This window comes from Lipophrys pholis (assembly GCF_963383615.2).
Source record: "Lipophrys pholis genome assembly, chromosome: 7".
In the NCBI taxonomy this organism is placed as follows: domain Eukaryota; kingdom Metazoa; phylum Chordata; class Actinopteri; order Blenniiformes; family Blenniidae; genus Lipophrys; species Lipophrys pholis.
Window position 1 is genome coordinate 16,915,071 of NC_137638.1, and position 21,101 is coordinate 16,936,171.

The 21,101-nt window shown below is 39.6% G+C and overlaps 1 protein-coding gene across 1 annotated transcript in view; it reads right to left on the reverse strand.

Moving 5' to 3' along the window:
* Positions 1-21,101, reverse strand: part of stpg2 (sperm-tail PG-rich repeat containing 2) — a 61,459-nt gene that overhangs the window by 36,680 nt on the left and 3,678 nt on the right. Inside the window, exons 4-7 of the mRNA XM_080467877.1 lie at positions 20,332-20,490; positions 17,169-17,284; positions 15,997-16,108; positions 9,067-9,174 (exon numbers count right to left, since the gene is read on the reverse strand). Of these exons, the coding sequence (XP_080324003.1) occupies positions 9,067-9,174; positions 15,997-16,108; positions 17,169-17,284; positions 20,332-20,490 (495 nt within the window). The remainder of the gene's footprint in view (positions 1-9,066; positions 9,175-15,996; positions 16,109-17,168; positions 17,285-20,331; positions 20,491-21,101) is intronic.

Genomic DNA, 21,101 nt, shown 5'->3' on the forward strand with positions numbered 1-21,101 from the left:
CTTTTATCGAATCCACACAAGCATTTCTACCCAGTGCCATCTGGAACTCGAATACAACTCCAGCTGTGAAAATCTACATCATCCTCAGGCTTAACTTTGATCACTCGGAGCTGTGTTTTTCTTCCTCATCTCGATTCAGATCAGGTGGGATAAATTGCAGTGGTTGAAGAGATGGCCATGGGAAAACTTTGTGTGTTTGTGTGACAGGGTCAATTATTTGTGTATGTAAAATGTTTTGTACATTATTAGTGTTCTAATTACACAAAATCTGTGTAACATTAAGTTTATTTTATTTATTATTTATTTTTTTAGTTAACACCTGACAAGTTGGGCCTCCAAGTCAGTATGTGGATCTCTACTTTGAGTGTGTACCTCTCCGTTCACATTACAGTGTGACACTGCCCATGTATATCTTGGGTGCGTCCGAATAGTCCCCCCTATCTACTTTTCCTTAACCCCCGGAAGTCTTTAAGTGGCGGCCATGATAAGGAATGTTCAAATTCTTAATAAGCTCAGAACAGGAAGCTCAGTGCTTCCTTTAGAACCTCCTTTAGTCTCGGAAACATTGATGCACCCTTTACCAAAGGAGATGTGAACATGCTGCCCCACAATTCCTTGAAGCAGCAACAATTAAATTCTCAGTTTGCATTGCTTATGTATTCACCTGGAAGCCTCTTTTCCTTTGATTTCAATTAAAACCTTGTGATATTTGAGATCATATTAGCAGTTAGAGGCACAGTGGAAAGTGTCGTCACCACGGCAGACGTCACTAACCTTTGTCGCCATTGGATTATTATTTCGTCACCTAGTGGAAGTGCGGTCCGATTGTCAAAACAACATGATCGCCATTCCCTAACTCCTTTAGGAAGCCCCCTAACACCTTTATTTAACCCCGTGGCATCATCCACGGGGAAAAGTGAATAGGAAAGGAGAAAGGAGGGACTATTCGGAAGCACCCCTTGCGTTCCTACGCCTTCACCTCTTCCCTTTTGTTACTGATCTCCATGTGAGAAGTAAGCGGCCTTGCAGTCAGGAGAAAATTTCAGGTTTGGCCTCCACTAGTTGCATTTTTGAGTTTGCTGGTGTGTTTAAACCTGCTGTGAAGTGCTTATGAAGTACTAAAACACATGTCTGTGTCTGCTGATTTGTGTAGGGGCAGGTTTATGTGGAGTTTATTGACCGAAGGATATATTTCTATTTAAGCTTGTCCGGTATTTACGCTTGTCAGGTATGCTATGTTCTATCATGTTTTAATGATAATGTATTCCGTATTTCGTCTTCCATTTTGTGACTGATCTCCATGTGAGAGGGGCATGTTTATGTGGAGATTACTGACCGGAGAAAACATTCTTATTTACGCTGCTTGTCAGATTAAATGGAGACTGCCTTGAAAGCGATCTACGTCTGAGTCTCTTCCTAAAGACAACACAGAATCTGACTCACCGGTTACATAATCTCAACAAAAATGAGCTTCACATCAACTCCTGTGCTCTGAAAATGTCTATGTCTGTATTGTAACGCTGTAAATTGGAAGTAGCAGTATAGGTGATAGAAGAGCACATGCACTTTGACAGCGTTGAACTCAGGCTATAAATATGGTACTTTAACAGCACAGTTTTGAGTGCAGTCCAAATGCGGAATCAACTCTGCTGGCAACATTCAGCAAAGGAACATTTTAATTGATATCTGGGGCTGATGATAATGTATTTCAAACACCATGTTCATGAACCGAAGCCTATTCACTGCCTTTCTAAATGCACTTCATTACAGTGAAGGATAGTTGGAACTTATTCCATGTTTTCCACCAGTCCATCACAGGGTTCATGCAGACATCAACACAATCACCCATACACATATTCCCAATTAAATACCACTTAATATAAAAAGTGTGAACCTGGATGGTTGGAGCGTGCAAACCACTACAACACTGAGCCACACTATTAATCAAAAGATTGGAATAGAAACGGGTCCATTCTCCTGGCAATTTTCTGGCAAAGTAAGAGATCTTAGAAAGTTGATCACCTGTGATATATTCCTAAATTTACAAGATGTTCATGCACAAAAAAGTAAATTTGTAAATTTTTCCGGTGCAGATTTTTTAGGTTATAATATATGGACATTCTAAATTTGGATCCTGGTCTGCAGAAGACGAATAAACAAGTGAGTATTTCAGATGTCTCAAAATTTCTGATGTTGTTACTCTACGATGGATGGATGGATGGATGGATGGATGGATGGATGGATGGATGGATGGATGGATGGATGGATGGATGGATGGATGGATGGATGGATGGATGGATGGACACTGCTACATGCAATTCAGTGAATTCACATTGCTTAAAGAAATTTGAAGCACAGTTTGGATGGGTGATTGGAAGATCCCGCTGAACACACACTGGCAAAAAAAAAAAAAGACAATTAAAATTAAATAAGACAAGAGGGTAACGTGAGACGTGGACGCATATTGCCAGAACAAAGTGTCTGGAACAAAAACGGCATGTTCCAGACAGTGTTTTGAGTTGAACAATAATAGAACACACAATCAGGTATGTAATGTTCTTTGTTCATTTTGCTGGTATCAGAGTTGTTTCAGGAGTGGCTACACTTCCAGTGTACAAATATGTTTATTAGCAAGGCTATTATAACAACAGAGACAACCGAGGGACCAAACTAGACAAGTGTGTTTTTTTCTGTTCAATTATTGAAGGTGAACCGAGCTTCAGCATCACTCTTGATTTTCCTTCAGAAATTCGCAACCGACCCATCCAGCAGTCATCGAGCATAAACGTCAAATTTAAAAATGGGACTCCTTCATCAGGAAGGCTTCATTATTAGTGTGTACCCACACACACATGCATGCATGCACCCTGAGCTCGTTTTACAGATGGCATTCTCTTGATCTTGTATATAACTTTTTCGCTGGAAGCAAGCCAATTATTGACTTACAGTTCCCATTCAAACAAGATGCAACCAATGGAAAATTAGTAGTGGAGTAATATAAATTGTGTTAGTAATGTGCGCCTGAATTATTGAGCTTTTAGGTCAAGGGGAGTAATGAGATTACAAAAATAAAAGCCTATGAAGAGTTATAGCCAAAGGAGTAAAATGCAAGGACTGGAAAAGGAGAGAGGGGACGTTTAAGGGGTGGAAATTGAGTATTTGTGGAAAAGATTAGCTTTTCCGAGGCCAAAATAAACTGTATTCATTCAAATACATTTGTGAAGTTGGAGGTTGTGGCCATCTGTCAATCTAAGTCTACCCCACTGACTTTGGTAAAGTCTGGTTAATGGGCATATTCCAATTCCATCTGTTGAGCTGACATGTGGGGCTTTGTTGGCACATCACATGAATGTTGAATGGAGGTCTTTCTTTATTTTAGCGTCCTGTGGTTCGATTTCTAAAGAAATAGGAAATGCAACTTGGCACAGTGAATATTACAGTGACAGCACCTTTTCAGATTAATTATTGTAAAATCATGAGATAACAGTAGGAGGACACTATAGAAGTAGTATAGGCAGTCCCATGTGTCAATTAACAAGAAAAACAGATGCTTTTTTGAGGTCATATTAGACTGAGGAGGAAAAGAGACAGCATGCCCGTGGAATACACTGAATACATCTGAATACACTGCTGTCAAGATGTTTTTTTAAAGGAAATATTTATTTAAATTCCTTCCTTTTGCCAGATTCTCCTGTGTACATAAACATCTTAGTTTCATGTTTCCTCCACTAACATCACTGGGGAACAAAAGTCACTATAGATGGAATAACCTAAATCCATTCATATACAAAACAGAGATAAAAAGTAAATTTTGCTGAATACATCGAAGGACCTGATGTTATATGTTTCAATGTCAGAATGACAATCTTGTTCTTGTATGTTTAATCTTAGGCACGCCTGTAAGATCATTTTTTTTATTATTCAATCTTCAGACAGCTGGAGTGAAAGAAATATGTTGATTTCTATCCAAAGTAAGTCATTTTTGGTTAGTCTTTTTACAGTGTTTGATTTATTATTGAAAAACAATTAAAAGAAATTAAAAAGAAATATATATATAATTTTATCTTGTGACTTTTCCATTTCCTACATTGGACCTGGTATCGCCCCCTCTCCATCTGTGGAATCATAACACAATGAATAGAAAGTAATCTATATGAAAAGGTGTATGCAGAAAAAGGTCAGAAAAAGGCTGCAAAATACTACAAAACAAATGTGAGAAAAAGGATGAGATGAGTAAAAGAGTGAAAGCAAGTAAAATCAAGGGGGGGGGGGGGGGGGGGGGGGATGCAATTTCACAAAGTGTCCCCTTCATGCTTTGATATTGGGAAAACCAGGAAGTCAAAGGGAGAGGAAGAGGTGAGAACTGAAAGATCCCAACTGTTCCTCTCATCTTTGCTTCGCTCCGTCCTTCACTCTCTCTTCCCCTCGCTTCCTTCCCATCCCTCCGCAGGATAACAGTGTCAGATGGAACCGGACTCAGAGGGAGACAAAGATCTAAGGAAACTGTCTCTCCCGGTTCTGAAGTGGAGATGACTTGTGACACACACACACACACACACACACACACACACACACACACACACACACACACACACACACACACACACACACACACACACACACACACACACACACACACACACACACTTGTTGGTGGGTGTCAGTGACGACATCAGAGGGTCGGCGTTCCAACACAGCATGTGGCCAGAGAAATTAGGTCAGAGCAAAATCTCACACACATTTCCACACACATCAAACAAACTCCACAATCTTGCATCTGCTGTTCTCTGAAAGAATCTCGAAAAAAAAATATGTCGTGTTTTTGACAATATGAAAATAAATTTAAGAAATCTGTGCGCGTGTCATTTTATGTCAGCCGTATCTACAGCTCTGTCGTGGGCCTACATATGTCTGATGGAAAAATTCCCAAATGCCAGAATTCATGGTTTTGTGTGTGAGCGGGCACATTGTCATTTTGTGTGTGTCATGCAAAGTGATAATTGAAATATCAGTCAGGGAGTTTCACAAGAGTTAATCTGTGGACTGGTGCCACAGAGGCGTAGAGAAGAGCTATTCCTGAAACATAAATCAGCACACTTTTATATCGCTCGTGATTGCTCCTCCGAGCATGTTCATAAACCCATCTTTACCCTGATCTGAAAGAACACCTCCATTCCCTGCGCATCAATAAAATAAGCTTAGAATTGCTCAGTGTCATGGATCTGTTATTGATCGTAACCATTTCTTATTAAAATCAAGTCTCCTTTGAGAAATCTTTAAGAGAAAATACTCTGATCAGACACAACATGCATGTGTGATATGCAGCAAAAACAGTCCATTTTAGTTTTAAAATAGAAACTCCCCAATATCTCAGCTCTTATAACAAAGCAATGAGCCCAATTTGATGTTGAGTGAGCAGGACCAGTACAATAAACATTTAAATTACACCAAATTCAAACATTTCCCTTGTTTCATTGCAAATACGTAGGTACAATTGTATCAGTAAAAAATGTACGTTTGGATAAACATCTTATCTCAACCAAACCTAAACAAAACATTTCAATAAAAATGGAATATTGTTTAAAATGAGCTTATTTTAACTATGCCTTTGGTGGCAAAATTACAGCAAAACATCCCAAACCTATTTTATATTTGAATTTAGCTGCACCCAGAATTGCAACAAATGATGTAACGTTGAGCTTTATTGGGGAAAAACCTGCTAAAAGATCAGAAACGAGTTCCGCCACAGTGATTCTCTTCAGGCTAATGTTGGCAAAACCCTGTCCCTTTTCATGGCAGTGAATGTCTGGACTGTGGCTGTAATAATAAATTCACACGGATCGTACTTTAGCATTAAGACGTATTGATTGTTCGGTGGGCAGGACTGAGTGTCGCAGAAACTCCCGCCTGCTGCCGTCCGAATGTCATAATACTGCATAATATCTGATCAGTGTCAAGCTCTTTGCATTTTCTTGCACACAACGTTGCAGTGTGTTTTAGTTGGACATTAAAAAAAATATATATATTTTTTTTTTTTTTGCCATTTTAGGTATTTTAGAGTGTATGATGTTTTAGTAAATATTTTTGGCACTTTTTGGGGATTGTGTTAGATAGGTACCTTGTGTATCAACTACCGTGCCACTTGCTCGTTGTTATTTTTTCCCGCGAGACATTAATGAAGTATCTATCCTAGCCTAGATTTCAATGCTGCATCACTTACTGGTCTCATGGGGTATGTGCACTATTCTCTGCAGCATTTAAATTAGAAACACATATGGAGCCCTTGAGTGGCCATAGAGGGAAAAAAATAACATGAGAGAACAAGATAATAAGTCGTTCTCTCAAGTTAGGGTTAGGGAACAAGATCATTTAATTTGAATTAATTGGTGTCGTTCCCTCGCTTTATATTGTAGCTATGGCCGAGCTGTAACCGAATTCTTGTGCTGCAGAGCTCCATAGTACTTAGTTATAATGAAGCGATACTTTTGGTTCATCAGTAACTACAAAATGCTGTAAATAAAAGCTTGGATTGTTTAGCCATAAAATGTGACTTTAAATGATGCTTCAAGTGAAAGAGATTTTTTGTTGTTGTTGATCAGCGTGTGTTTACATAGGTTGTCCTCGGAAACAGCTGTGGAGCTGCATTCTACCATTGTACGCCTCCATTCCTCCCCGATGTTGAAGCTTTTGATTCAGGCACATCTGGAAATAAAATGGGTGATAGATGTTTTGGCAGGGCAGATTTTGGAGCTGCTGCGATTTACATCCTCTTATTTGATCTCAAAACGTACATAACAGCAAATAAGACGGAACGAGATAATAAGTTGTTACCTCAAGTTAATAAAGTGAGGGAACGAGTTACTATCACAGATTAATTGATCTTGTTCCCACGCTGTATTTTTTTTGTTTCTCTCTATGGTCACTCAGGGGCTCCACAAATCCAGCTTAATGTTCTTGAAAAGAAATGTCATTTTTATACTTTGTGAGGTCATTCTAAAGGGCCCATTCAGACCCTCTGTCGGGCTTGTTTAAATCATTTGTTGCGGGATCCGAATAGATCGTACTTGTTTTTGCAGTTTATCAGATGGATGTGCCTTCATTGGTGACCTGAGTCAGAGTGAGCACTTTGTGGGAATGGTGCTCCATGTTGCTCTGACACCTCTAGCTTAACCAACGTTAAACCCAGACACAAGAAAGAAACACTTAAGGTTTTTAGCTGCTGTTTGGTACGAAAGCTTTTGTGTGGAATTCGCAAGCTTTTCTTATCCGTGTGCACCGAACACTTGTCACTGGTTCACAGATTGTCTTTCCTTGGGCCACTTTTGGTCGGACATGCTGTGACCCACTTATCTAGTTGTCACAGTTCTGCCCTTGTCAAAGTCACTTTCATGCGGCCCTTGCTCATTTTTTTTCTGCCTCCCACCCGTCAACCTTTTAGAACCGAATTTTCACTGGCGGGCCTGCTGACGAATGCCATTGTAACGAGGTAATCAATATTATTGACCTCACATGCCAGTGATTTTATTGATCAAATGCTTTTTGTCTGTATTGAGAGTGTTATGAAGAGGATGATAACAGATAAAAAGGCTCCATTAGTTTTACAATGATCACTGGTACTGTAACAGGAGAACAGATGTACAGCCATTTTGTGCTATACGTAGCTTTGTATGCAAGAGTTTAGATTGATGTTAAACATCATTAAACAGACATGTGAACAAATGTAGGAATGCAAATGGAAGACAGATGTATCATTAACACTTACCTGCATGTTCCATCTGGAGGTCTGCGTTAATCACACCAGCTAGACAGTAGCTGCAGTTGCTAAGAGACAGCTAATTACTGTAGCCCTTTGACATAGTATATATTGTAGCTACAACATGTACAGATATTATAAGATGCTGCATTTTTCAAACTTTTCTTTTTTCTTCATTTTAGCAATGAATTAAATTAATAGGCCAAACAGGGGTTGCTGAAAACTACACTATGAACAGTGTGAGGCAGACAGTGCCAATGGAAAAGAGGATTTCTGATCACTGTAAATAAAGCCTGTACAACCCATTTTAATCCAGGGACCACATACCGCCCATTGGAGTTGGGATGAACCAGTAAAATGACTCCAAATTATTCCCTTTGTTTTGGTGCAAATCTGTGCGAGTACATTCTGGCCTGATATCCTCTTTGCCAGAGTGATTCTCTTCATGCTCATGTTGGCAAAGGCCCGTTGCTTTTAAGGCTGCACTATTTCTGCAGCCTTCAGCGATTATGTTTTCATAAAAACTTACGCTAATGCTGGAGATGGAATTTTAGTAACATTTGGATAGCAAAATGGTAACAAGCTCTTTGCCACCGGCTGCTGTGGTTCAGTTCAGTTCAGTTCTTGGTTTTGTTTTATGTCTGTTTACTGAAAATACAACCAACAGTGAACACATAGGATAGTAATTTTGAGGAGATTGGACCTCTGGCGGCCCGGTTCTAACCCACAAGCCGTCTGTTTGGCACCCTTGGACTACATAAATGGGAATTTTGCTGAAAATATAATTAATGTAGAGATGCTTTTATACTACAAAATTGATCCTCAAGTAACCAAGTCTATCAAACAACAACTAAAGTAACTCTTATTGTTTTAAACATAAACATAACTGAGTGTTCATCTGAAAAGGAAAACAATACATTTTCTACAGATGTCACATCCTCTGAAAACGTTATGCGATATCTTATTACACGTAATGACCGAAACAACCGACAAAAGCAATGAACTTCATTCTTCAGATATTTAATGCCGTATCTACCGAACTCAGGAGATAATAAATGAGAGCTAATGCAATAAAAAAAAAAAAAAAAGTTGAAAAATATATACATATAAAGGCCACTAACAAATCTGTTAGAATTTTTAGCACCATCCTCAAATTCTACACAATTAGCACAACTGTCATGCCTTCATTCCATGATTCTATCCATATTATCTAAATGTCAGAAATCATGGAGTCCGACACAGAATGGAGTTAGACACTGAGGAAGCAGAGCACAGCGAGTACACAGAAAAGTCTGACACACGAGCTGTTGTACCTCAGACTGTGTGAGGAAGGGATGAATGATCTTCGACACGTTTCCACTGGAGTTGTCAGGCTTCTCAAATTGACTTTTTATTTGATACTGGCCTGGACCTGGAACTCCCTGGAGGGAAACAGAAAGAAAAGTGTACAACTAATTAAAGTTATATATATATATATATATATTTGGAAAGACCTGCATCATGCTTTGATCATGTTTGTCAATTACAAAAATTCCAGCTAACGGCACAAGGCTTCACGCTTAAGTAGTAATATACTGCTCACACTTTCGCATGTGTGCATTTTCACATTCTCTAATGCAGAGTCAGCGGGACATTCTTTCTTTTTTGTGTTTGTGGTGAAAACACAAGGTTGCTGGGCCAGAGGTGGTTTACTGAGGATTGTAGTAAAGCAGCACAGATTTCAGCAGTGATTGTTAGCATTGTGAGAGAGAAATGCTGTGAATTTCAGGACAATATGTCTTCCAAATGCCCGAGCTCAGTCTTTTATTCATGAACATTGACTTCAGTGTGCTCTCGTGCAGGAAATTTGTTTTTTTTTCTCCCTCTCGGAATCAAATAGTGTGTCACATACTGTATGCTGATGTATAGTAAAGCTGCGGCTGGGAATGTTGTTCTTCCCATGAAATACAGTTTGCTGCAATAAAAACATTTGACACTTGGAGCAAGCCCAATTGTTTGGTAATGTTCAGTCCTGTGTGAAACCTTTTTTCTCTTCAAGTGAAATGTTAGAGGGACGTGTGCAAACTGTCGTTCAAAACTTGCTTTAATTTAATGCCCACGGTGAGAAAGGCGTAAATAGGTAGATTATTCACTTTAACATATGGATTCCTATCAGGGATGAATGTCCAAATTACACTAATTGTACTTTATCTTTGCCCAATGAAAATATAAAACCTATTTAACAACCAATCGTGTGTCAGAACTTGTAAAAAAAAAGGTTGCAAAACAGTAGAATTCACGTTTGTCAAGGTGGAGAAAGTACTGAAGGCAATAAACATAATGGAAAACATTTATTTGAGTTATTTGTAACATTTTCAATAGGTTGCAAAATGCACATGGCAAACATGCTTTTAAACTTTTCATCAGGACTTTATGTATTTAGCAAATTCTTAAGCTGACTTCTTATGTTTTGAAACTTCAACGAGATCAATGCCGCAATATATTTGCTACTTTTGATTACCTTTCATTTAGTTTGCAATCATCCATTTGTACACATCAATGATTTCAACCTAAAGAGATGAATAATAACTCAAAGAAAAAAGCAAACTTCAATAATGTATCTGAAAAAATAGAAACAGCAAAAGTTGTAACAAGATGAAAACAAAACAATGGAGGTAGACTATGTGAGATTTGCTGGAGGGAGAATTTGTAGAAACTGGGCTGAAAGTGAACTGGATATATAAGTGACAGCAGAATGGATTTAGAGCTGGAAAACATCCTCAGTCTATGACTTATTTAAGAGAATAGTTGGAAATTGTTGCATGAAAGAACAGACATTTATAAAAGGGATGCCATACATAGGTCTAATATTGAAGCTATACTTTAAGAATGTTAACAGTCTGTATTCAGGTTTTACGTTAATCTAAGACCTTAGAAATTAACATTTCAAACACAAAAGGTGTTCACATTTCAAAAGTCTGTACTTGAGAGTTTGTGATGTGCTGCGTCACTTTGGAGTCTGACACTCTGCGAGAGCTATTTGAAAGTTTCCTCTTCTTTTTTTTTTTCTTTCATCTTTTTAAGCCCAAAGCTTAGCATGTTCAAGACTGTGGAGATTTCGGTGGACTTCCACCATCCACAACAAAATTGTCAGTGCTTGTGGAATCTTAAAATTCTGGGTTTCAAAATCAGCCAGGATCTAAAATGGGCAACAAACAGAAACCAGAGGATTTACTTCCTGCTTCCTGCTCAGGACATTTGGACTCCCACGGGATCTCCTCGGGACATTCTACACTGCTGCCACTGAGTCTGTTCTTTGCCCTGCTGTCACTGTGTCGCTTGGATCTGCGGCCACACAGGAAAAGAATAGACTCCAACAGATCGTGACGACAAGAGAAAAGCCAGTAGCCCCCCCCCGCGGCTTTCCCCTTGAGTACTTCCGGGCCAAGACGCAAGCAGGTACAGTCATCACTGACCCCTCGCACCCGGCACACAATCTGTTGAAACTCCACCCCTCAGGCAGGCGCCACACATCTCTGGGAGCCAAAACCACATGGCACAGGAACTGTATTCCCACAAGCTGCCTCCATTAAAAGCAGTAACAGAATCGTAGTGGGGTCCTGAAATGAAACATTTAAATGAACACCATATCCTCCCAACTAGCAGATGCTATGATGTAGAAAACATCTTCACTTCACCTGTTAAGGGTCAGTATGTTATGGCTGATGAAAGCAAGAGTTAATAAAAGAGTACATATTGTATGGTTCTCAAGAGAAGAGCACCCCACTTTTTAAATTGGGGGCCACTTCCTAGAAGAAAAAAAAAGACTTTAAATGGTGCATTTTAACGCATTTTGGACTAGTAAATATTCCAATGTGATGTGATAAATTGTAGGACCAGTTGATATTGAACGAACCAAACACCAAATATGATATGGAAGAAACATAAGTATATATTGGTTGAGTTATGTGCTTTTATAAAGATGTATACAATATATATCCACATACAGTATATACTATGTACGAACAGGAATACAAATTAATACGAAATAAAATTTTACTTCAGGGGCCACATCCAGTCCAGTTTCATCTTGAGTGGGCTGGACCGGTAAAATATAATAATGCTTTGTTGTGGCGCTCAGTGTACATGATGAAATTGTCTATAATTTAGCAAGATCAAACAGTTAGTACTGAAAATCACAACAATCTCAACATAAAGTCAATTTAATGAAACAGTCTGGTGCCAAATACAGTTAAATGTCAAAAAAAAAAAATCTCTCTCTCTCTCTCTCTCTCTCTCTCTCTCTCTCTCTCTCTCTCTCTCTCTCTCTCTCTCTCTCTCTCTCTCTCTCTCTCTCTCTCTCTCTCTCTCTCTCTCTCTCTCTCTCTCTCTCTCTCTCTCTCTCCTCTCTCTCTCTCTCTCTCTCTCTATATATATATATAAAATCCCATACAACCACCTTGCTTGGTGGTTTGTGGGGCTGGATTAGAACCTTTCACAGGTTGGTTTTGGCCTTACTGGCATTATGTTTGAATTCCCTGGAGTAAAGTGAAAGTGAAACTTAAGAGGAGTCACAGCTAGACGTCCCATATACACACACACACACACACACACATATATATATATATATATACATATATATATAAACCATATAGGGGTGTTATGTACTGTATGCTGGGTTTACGTATTGTCTATTGGGAGTGGGTGAAAACTACAAAAAAAATAATCCTGGTTCGGAACATACACAAGGCCAAATAAAAATAACCTTGACACAAACTTTAAATAAGCGCTTCTACATTTTTGTATGCATCTGCAATCGATCTTTTGCACAGCTTCAGCAGGAGTGACATGGAACCACAGACTTTGAAATACCAGCTCAGAGTCAAAACAAATAGTAAATAAAAACACAATTACTGTATATTCATGCAAACATGTTGCGCTAGGGCTAAATTCAATTAAGATGAGCAATCCTATATGTTAGACAGTTTAACCTGTGCCAAGTCTATTTCTTAATCCCCCGCACACCCTACTGCTGCAAACAAGACAACATCACCCATGATAACGGTTACGTGGAACTCGCACCATCTCAAAGGTGAGCTGGCACTGAACTGTATTTACAGGGTATTATCAGGCTCTGAAATGTAACTGTCTGTGTCTATCTGTTTTGCTCTTGTTTGCAGAGACACATGCGATAATGATTTGTTAAAGTATTGTCAGAATGTGAGTTTAAAGGGAGAAATACACACTCACACACACACACACACACACACACACACACACACACACACTTCAATGGAACACGTGCAGGCCCAAGCCATTAGTGGCAGACTGTCTGCTGATCTCCATGAAGTAAAGGTGTTTGTCCTCGGTGTCCCCACTGCGGAAATGACCCATCTGGTCAGTGTATGTATGTGTGGAGTACATGCGAGTTAAGGTGCCAGGCACTAATGATGATGGATGGAGGTGCAGCCACTGTTGTAGGCGGTCCAACTACAATATAGTGCACACAAAAAAGACACATGATAGGAAACATCATTGACTTAAAGACACATACTGAATCATAGTAGAACAGAAAACTGTTGTCATTTTAGTTGCCGTATCAACAGAGGAGGTCATGAAATATCACCAATAATAAACTATTGTTACACGTGATGCCAAAGAGAGAAAAAAGGTCAAATGAGGACAGGCAGGAGTGACATCACAAAAAAGATATGTTCACCTTTTTCCTCATCAACTCCATTCTCACATTTCTTAAACTCTGCCTCTCCCACTCTAACCTACTGATGGGTGAAATAAGGCATCACAAAGCATTGCTCTGCCAGCACAGTCAAGTTCATATGCAGGTGAGTAACTCCCCTCCACTCATGTGTGTGTGTGTGTGTGTGTGTGTGTGTGTGTGTGTGTGTGTGTGTGTGTGTGTGTGTGTGTGTGTGTGTGTGTGTGTGTGTGTGTGTGTGTGTGTGTGTGTGTGTGTGTGTGTGTGTGTGTGTGTGTGTGTGTGTGTGTGTGTGTGTGTGTGTGTGTGTGTGTGTAAACCTTATGTTTTACTGCCCTCTATGGGTGAGAGGATAAACTAATGAATCACAATAGGAGAAGGAGTGGAATAATTTTATCTTTAATGGACTGTACCTGAATAAATCCAAAATAAATTCCAGCTACTTACCTTCACTAACTTCACATTTCAGACTATGCTGTTCTATTAGGATTCATTCTCAATCTGCAGAGTTAAATCCTACATCAATCGTTTGTAATCCACATGTATAGAAGAACGGGGCCTACAGTTGGCATCATACCAACTCTATTTTTTTTTTTTGTAATTAATGTTGTTTTTCATAAAATTTTGAATAAAGCTGTTTTTAAACCTCAGTGAAACAAAACAAGAAGAAATTAGCAGGGTATGCATCCAGTTTACATGAGAAAGTATTTATTAACAAAAATAGTACCAATAACACATGAATTCATGGAGTTTTCTTCTATTTTTACCATCTGCTTTAGTATAATTTATTTGATTCACAGTTTCTCATTGGTAAGAGATTTACCTGCTGACATGGTCAGGAGAAAAATGTTTATGACACCATAATATATACCAAATTATAAATCAGTATATATACCATATGTACATGAATACATTCTTGAAGAATCCTTCCTCCCACATCCTGTTGCCTTATTTTTGTTCTTTTGTTCTAAAATGATTAAAATGGCTAAAATAGTACCACAGTCTTGTTAAGGTCTTGAAATGAGGCATTACATGGACAAAGTGATTCACATACCAGTTAGGTGAACCCTGCATTAATCGTTTGCGAGTAATTTTAAGTAATTCTGCAACATAACTTAAACATTTCCACAACATTGCTGTGTGCTGAGAAATATAATGGATGTGGGATTATTCTGCAGGCACAGCTTCTCAAATGTATAAAGCAGTCAAAAGAGTTTCAGAAATTCCTTCATTCTTCTCTACAAACCACTGCGGTCTGCTGCAAGAATATAAAAAGTCTTCAGACTCAACTCATCACATGCCGTCTTTGATTCATTTAGTCGTCTTTAGGTTTTGGTTCCTGGTGCCTTTGCTCTGCTTTTCCCCCCAACAAGTATTTCTTTAATTGAGCCAACCTGACAAACGTAAACATGCTTTAAGAACCCTTCATAAACCATAATGCCACTGAGACCACTGAGAACCAAGCTCTGGTTCTGAGCTAAAGCCAAGCTTAGCTTCAGATCATTTTCTTTTGACGTCTTCAGATGTGAGCCTCGGTGAAAACAAGCTGGATCCACTTTTTTGCCCGACTTATAGGTATAGCTTTCACAGAGGCACTGGGCAGGGTTATTGACAGTAATTCACCCAAAAACATATTTCAAAAATACCTGTTTGATTTATGGATATATGAAGAAGAAAGGTTTTATTCTCTGATGGTTCTGTGAATTCATTGACACAAGATTTGAATGGTCACAGGCTGGTATTTTTCTTCTTGCCAAAGATTCAACTTCTTTGTGCATCTTAAAAGCAACCATACACACACCTGATCCACACTTTTACTTTTTTGGAGTCAACATTTCTGCCACAAAGAATGCTTTCCAGCTAATAATGTCCAATAAGTCATATTTCATATTGATCCCAAATATTTAGAGCCAAAAACAAACCGCACTACAATGTAATCTTCTATTGCTCCGCTTTGACAACGAGGAAACCACTCCACCAAAAGTAAACACAGCTTAGTGAATTTTGCTCTTTTAGAGTTAGATATTTTTAAAATACACATTTATCATCTTTATACGATAAGGATATCCAAGAGCAGTGGCTTTCCAACCTGAGGCTCACGCCCCTGTTGGAAAGGTGCCAGAATTCAGAGGCGGGACACAAGCCTCCGTCTGCTCTCAGGTTGTCATAATTAGATCTGAAACCCGAGAAACTGTTTCTTTGCTTCTTCTTTTTTTCCAAAGGCATTTCATGCTGGAAGACTTCATTTAAAATCAAAGTTACACAGCCCCATCGCTGCCTCACACACGCACGCACATGCACACACACACACACACACACACACACACACACACACACACACACACACACACACACACACACACACACACACACACACACACACACACACACAGGTTTGTGGAGCTGGAAGAATGTTAACATAGGTTAAAATAAATGATTATAATTAATTAAGTACTTAGTAGTGTCATTTTAAAGAACTTTGTTGCTCTGAGATTTCATCACTCGTCCAAACAAATATGTACAACTTCACAGAAATAAAAACACTCACCTTCTTTTCCTCTTGCTTGGGTACCAGTTCATAGTAGCGAGGGATAATAAGCTCAGCTTTTCTTTTATGGTCGCTTTGAAGATTCACATTCTCGTAGTGTGTTTCCGGGAGTCTGTGACAGAAAGAGGCAATGACAATGTCTTTCAAAATAGATGACACAAACAAACAAAAGAAAATAAAAATGACAAGAGGTTGATAAAGCGACAGAGAGAGAGAGAGAGAGAGAGAGAGAGAGAGAGAGAGAGAGAGAGAGAGAGAAGGGGTGTAAACCATACATAATAGAACAGAAGAATGTAGATAAAAACAAATGGAGTGAAAGGTGCAGAAAGATGCAAGTAATGGAAAAACAAATAGGAAAAGATAAACAAAACAAAGACAGATAGTAGCAGAGGGCAAACGAGAGAGAACAAACAGGTGAAAAGCGGGTTCCCTCCATCACCGCTGTACGAGGAGTCTAGTCTGCATTTTCAGCCATTTATTTTTATTTTTTTTCTAAATTATTCAACAAAAGTCATGTGCATCACAGCACATTATGTGGGTGTTTAAATGTCTGCCCGCCCTATGTGTAAACAAAATGACTCTTCTCGTGTGCACCTTTCTGTCTATTACCAAGCCAATTCCTTTCTGAATAGCTGAGCTGGATGTGTGCCCACCCGTGTAGAAGTGCTTAGTGAGCCCCATCCTCCATGGCCATCAATAGAAACGCAATGTGAAAAATGTCAAACATAATGCCCCGGCTGTAGGATCAAAGCAATATTTCACTTTGGTGGAACAGCTTCTCTATTCAGCACACATCTCGGAAAGAGCTCAAGAGCAGGGAAATTCTTCGGTTAGATGCCCTGAAGCGTCTCATCTAACCAGCCCCATGGCTCTTTATCTCTGCTTGAAAATGAGAAGTTATGAAAATTTCATTCGGAATGCATGTAATGATTGTCAGCCATCAAACCGACGACTCTCCCTGTTTAGCTAAGTCCCCACAGCCTAACGACAGTAGCAGAAGAGGACGTATGTTGTTCACAGGACGATTTTGGGGATTATTCACACGATGAAATACTGCTGATTCCAGAAGTGAGTGCACAAAAAAGCCACCTCAGAGTTCCAGTTGTATGTTGTTTTTTTTGTCATCTCTATGATCAAGTTTGTACTTACTGAATCCAAAACACGTTACTCACATCTCAGGATAGTATTGTCCTGGACCTGGTCCCTCGTCTACCATCACTTCTGTTCTCCTCCCTGTCATGTTGCCAAAGTGGATTCCTTTATACTTCTGCATAGTACTCGTCTCGGACTGAAAAAGGACAAAAACAACAGGAGAAATAACAGAGAGGAACCCGGAGAGCCGAGGTAAGGAGTGGATGATAGAAATAGCTGATCAGAAAGAAGGGAAGAGGAATGGAAGATGGGAGGAGGGAGATAACAAGATGATACATGGATAAATAAAGTAGTAGAAAATAAGACCAGCTCGTCCTCACTTATCTGGTTTCTCCTCCAGAACAGGCTCGTGAAGTTGGGGTCTGAATGAAGTGTGAAGTTCAGTCAAATGCCAGATTGTGTGTGAGATCTGGAGGAAACCCTTGGTTCTTTCATATCTCTCCCAGTTTTACAACCGTTCCTCTGCCTCTGGCCTTTCCAGATAGGACCAGTCCACTCCACATCTTCCTAACGGAGGGAGGCTGCTCTGGAAATGAGCCAGCCCGCCGCCACCAAACACATCTGAGTGACTAGAAGTGAGGTGTTCTTATAAAGTTAATTTGTTGGACGTGTGACGCATATGTGCCATAAGCCGTGTCATTGCAATCTCTATCTGTTTTTTTTACAGCAGTCAATAAATGTAAACATTTCCATACAACAAATTATCAAAGAAAAACAAGACTATTATTGGAAAATAGTGGTTCTCAAGGTGTGGAGAGTGCCGCTCGTGGGGAAGTTATAATGGACTGGCAGGCTCTGTTAAAGGAGATGTGATGGCAACAACTGAGTGAAGGGTAAAATTAATGATTTTAATGACAAAATTATTTATGACAGAATTTATTTCAAAGGAAATGGAGACCAATCGGAATTGTAAAAGATACTTGAGTGTCAAAACCATGTGTAAGTGTTACAATGGATTCAAAATAAATATATTTTTTTCTATATGTTAAGTCCAAATGCTTTAAAATCCTGTGATCCTGACCACTATGATTCTCACTCTTGAACTATGCATCTTCGTCTTTTTATATTTGTCATGATAATAAAAATCAGATACAGTATTGATCAGCGTTATAAACATGAATGGATATCTGCAAGTGAATCAGACGTTTCTCATTTACAACTATCCATTGAGTGCACTGACACATATACCAATGCTATACCAATATTTGAATTTCTACTCTTGAGAAAAAAATCACGAGGACGGTGAGTTTTATCCGAGGGCCTTAACATACTGTCGGAGTTTGGTTCTCAATCACTTTGATTCATGTTCCCTGACAATGAAAGAAGTCTGCTGCTTGTCCCTCAATTTCAAAAATGTCTGCTAAAATGAAAGAGACGGGCAGAGAGAGAGAGAGAGGGGGAAAAAAGCTCTTGCTTGAATCAAAATCAAAGCCTCTAAAATGTTCAATCTCACTTCTCTTTCTTTCTTGACCCGGCTGTCTGTGCCTATTCTATGAGGAAGGTTATGGGAAGACTGGCAGGGAGTCTCGAAAAAGTTTCGGACTCCATATGGTGCCTGTCTCCTTATCTTAACCTTAACAGTGAGTGGAGGATGAGATCTGAGGTTTAGTCGGCTTTGATCTTCCAATCTCGCTTTCAGAGATCGGAAATCGGGATATTCAGATGTTTGAAGTTAAAAAGAAGAACATAACTGTTCTGCATTGCAAACAGACACATACAAGTGTTGATTTCCAGGAAGCATACATGACCCGTACAGGGTTCCTGAGAACAACAATATGGGGTACAACTCACCAGATGCACCAGTTGCAATCTTGATCTGTGAATTTTTATTTTTAAAGTGTTGCGGGGCTCCTGCTCATCTATTCTTTAGAAAGTCCTCGTCCTGGAAGACCTGGTCATATTACTGATTACGTAAAAAAAAACTGTATGTACAGTATGTTTTTCTTTAGGTATGTTAGTGTTTCCGGGTTTTTTTGTTACTTTTGTCCAAATGTTGTCAAACTAAACATTAAGATGCTTATTTTGGTAAATTACTGAGTGTCAACAATCGCTATATTGTCCTTATATGATTCTTACTGAAATATAGTGTGTATAACAGGATTTGCACATTGTTACCATTTAGTACATTTTACACAATATTGCAACAGGTCTGGTGCTGGAGTTGTAGTGTTTCCTACTGCAGATTATTCTAACAAATAAATGTGCCAGTATATCCATGAGAAATCTATACCAGCCAATAGCTACATATACAACTGCAGCTCATCAACAAGTAATTGTGTGTACTTAGTTGCATCGGTCAATGCAAAGTAAGTGTTTTGCCAACACAGGCTCGAGCCGCAACTTCAGGGTCAGTGGATGAAACAGATTTTTTTTGTGTGTGTGTTTCTCAGTGACACCCGGAGAAAAAGCAGAGTTATGTTCTTTTGATTTTTCTCTAATGTCTTATCATTCAAAGGTTGTCCCGGGCCTCTTTGAAGATGTGTCCTCACACAACTACTTAATTCCGCCTCTCTGCACTTCTGAACTCAGTCAGAACAGGGGCAGGGGGAGGTGTTTGAGTTTAAAGAAAAGTGTGCCAGACAGATGAACAGAGGGATGGAGTCGGACAGAAACGGAGGTTTAACTTTCAAAGGGAGAGCAACAGAATTTGAGATGAAAAAAGAAAAAAACGATCCATGGATGGACGCACCGCTGATAGCCTTAAATCACAGCACGCCGCTGTTCCTGCACCGATGTGTTGACACAACCTCGGCCAACACTCAAGGACGCTGCTGAATTCCTTCGGTCATTAACGGATGAAAGATTGCTTAATTGAGAGCCAGAACAGCGGGCGTGTGCATTATTTTAAGTGAATATTGTAATATAGCTTGAAGAATAATTACTAATGGCCCTCTCTTTGTTGGCATGTAAAATGGATGAGCATTGGTGCGCTGTGGCTTTTTTTTAAAGTGGAGCTGCATTCATTAGCTATGGAAATGGCTTTTGGGCCAAATGAATGAGGTGTGGTGGGGGTTCACTACTACACAAGATGTGCCCAACCCTAATGGACCTTGCCTCGTGGCAGAGTAAGCACACTTAGACCCACACTCGTCCAGATTGATGAAAATACACCTATGTGAACACACTCTGTGATGTATGCACGCTCAACCATCCATGTGTGTGTATACATGTGTTTGTCCTCACCAGCAGCAGCTTGTAGTAGGCTGGCCCCAGGGTTGTGTCCCTTGGAGGAGCCTGTTGCTTTCGGAGCACACCCAGGGCATCCTCCTCATAGCCATAGGCCTGGCCCGGGGAAGGAATAGATGGGATAGCTGAATGACGTACCAGGCGGGGACTTTTCGCCTGCAGCCAGTGCACATAGAGAGAAAGGCGGAGAAAGACAGGCAGAGTGAGGCATAACAGTCCGCGTATGTGATGGGGGAAAAAAAAAAATGCCCTCTCTTATGGAGCAGCTGAGCTTAGCCTGCGGCCAATAAAGTGTCAGACTGAGGGAGGGACAGACAGAGAGAGAGAGAAGGTATGAGGGAAGACAAAAGATAACAAGTGCAGGTAGAGAGAAAGGGCAGACAGAAATAGTAGAAAGTCGGAGTGTAGGAGTGCAATAGGAAAATGTCTGCTGAGGGAACCTCAACAAGGCCTCAGTGATAATGTACAGAAGCTACACCATAAACCTCCTACAGCTGGGAGCAATGTGCAAGTGTTTGTTATTCAAAGAACAGCAATCCTTGCTGAAGAAGGTTCACATATTTAGGTGTTTAGTATTGGTCTTGATCAGATAAAATACCCCTAACAGGGCATTGGCTCACTCCTTATCTTTGTGTAAACTCTTGACATACTGTAACTAGCACAGGGGATACAAAGAGGAGCCAAATTACCATTGGGTTCACAGCAAGGTTAAAGTTACAGTTCTGTTAGAAGTACAGTGTTATTTCTGATAAAAGCAGACGCTGATC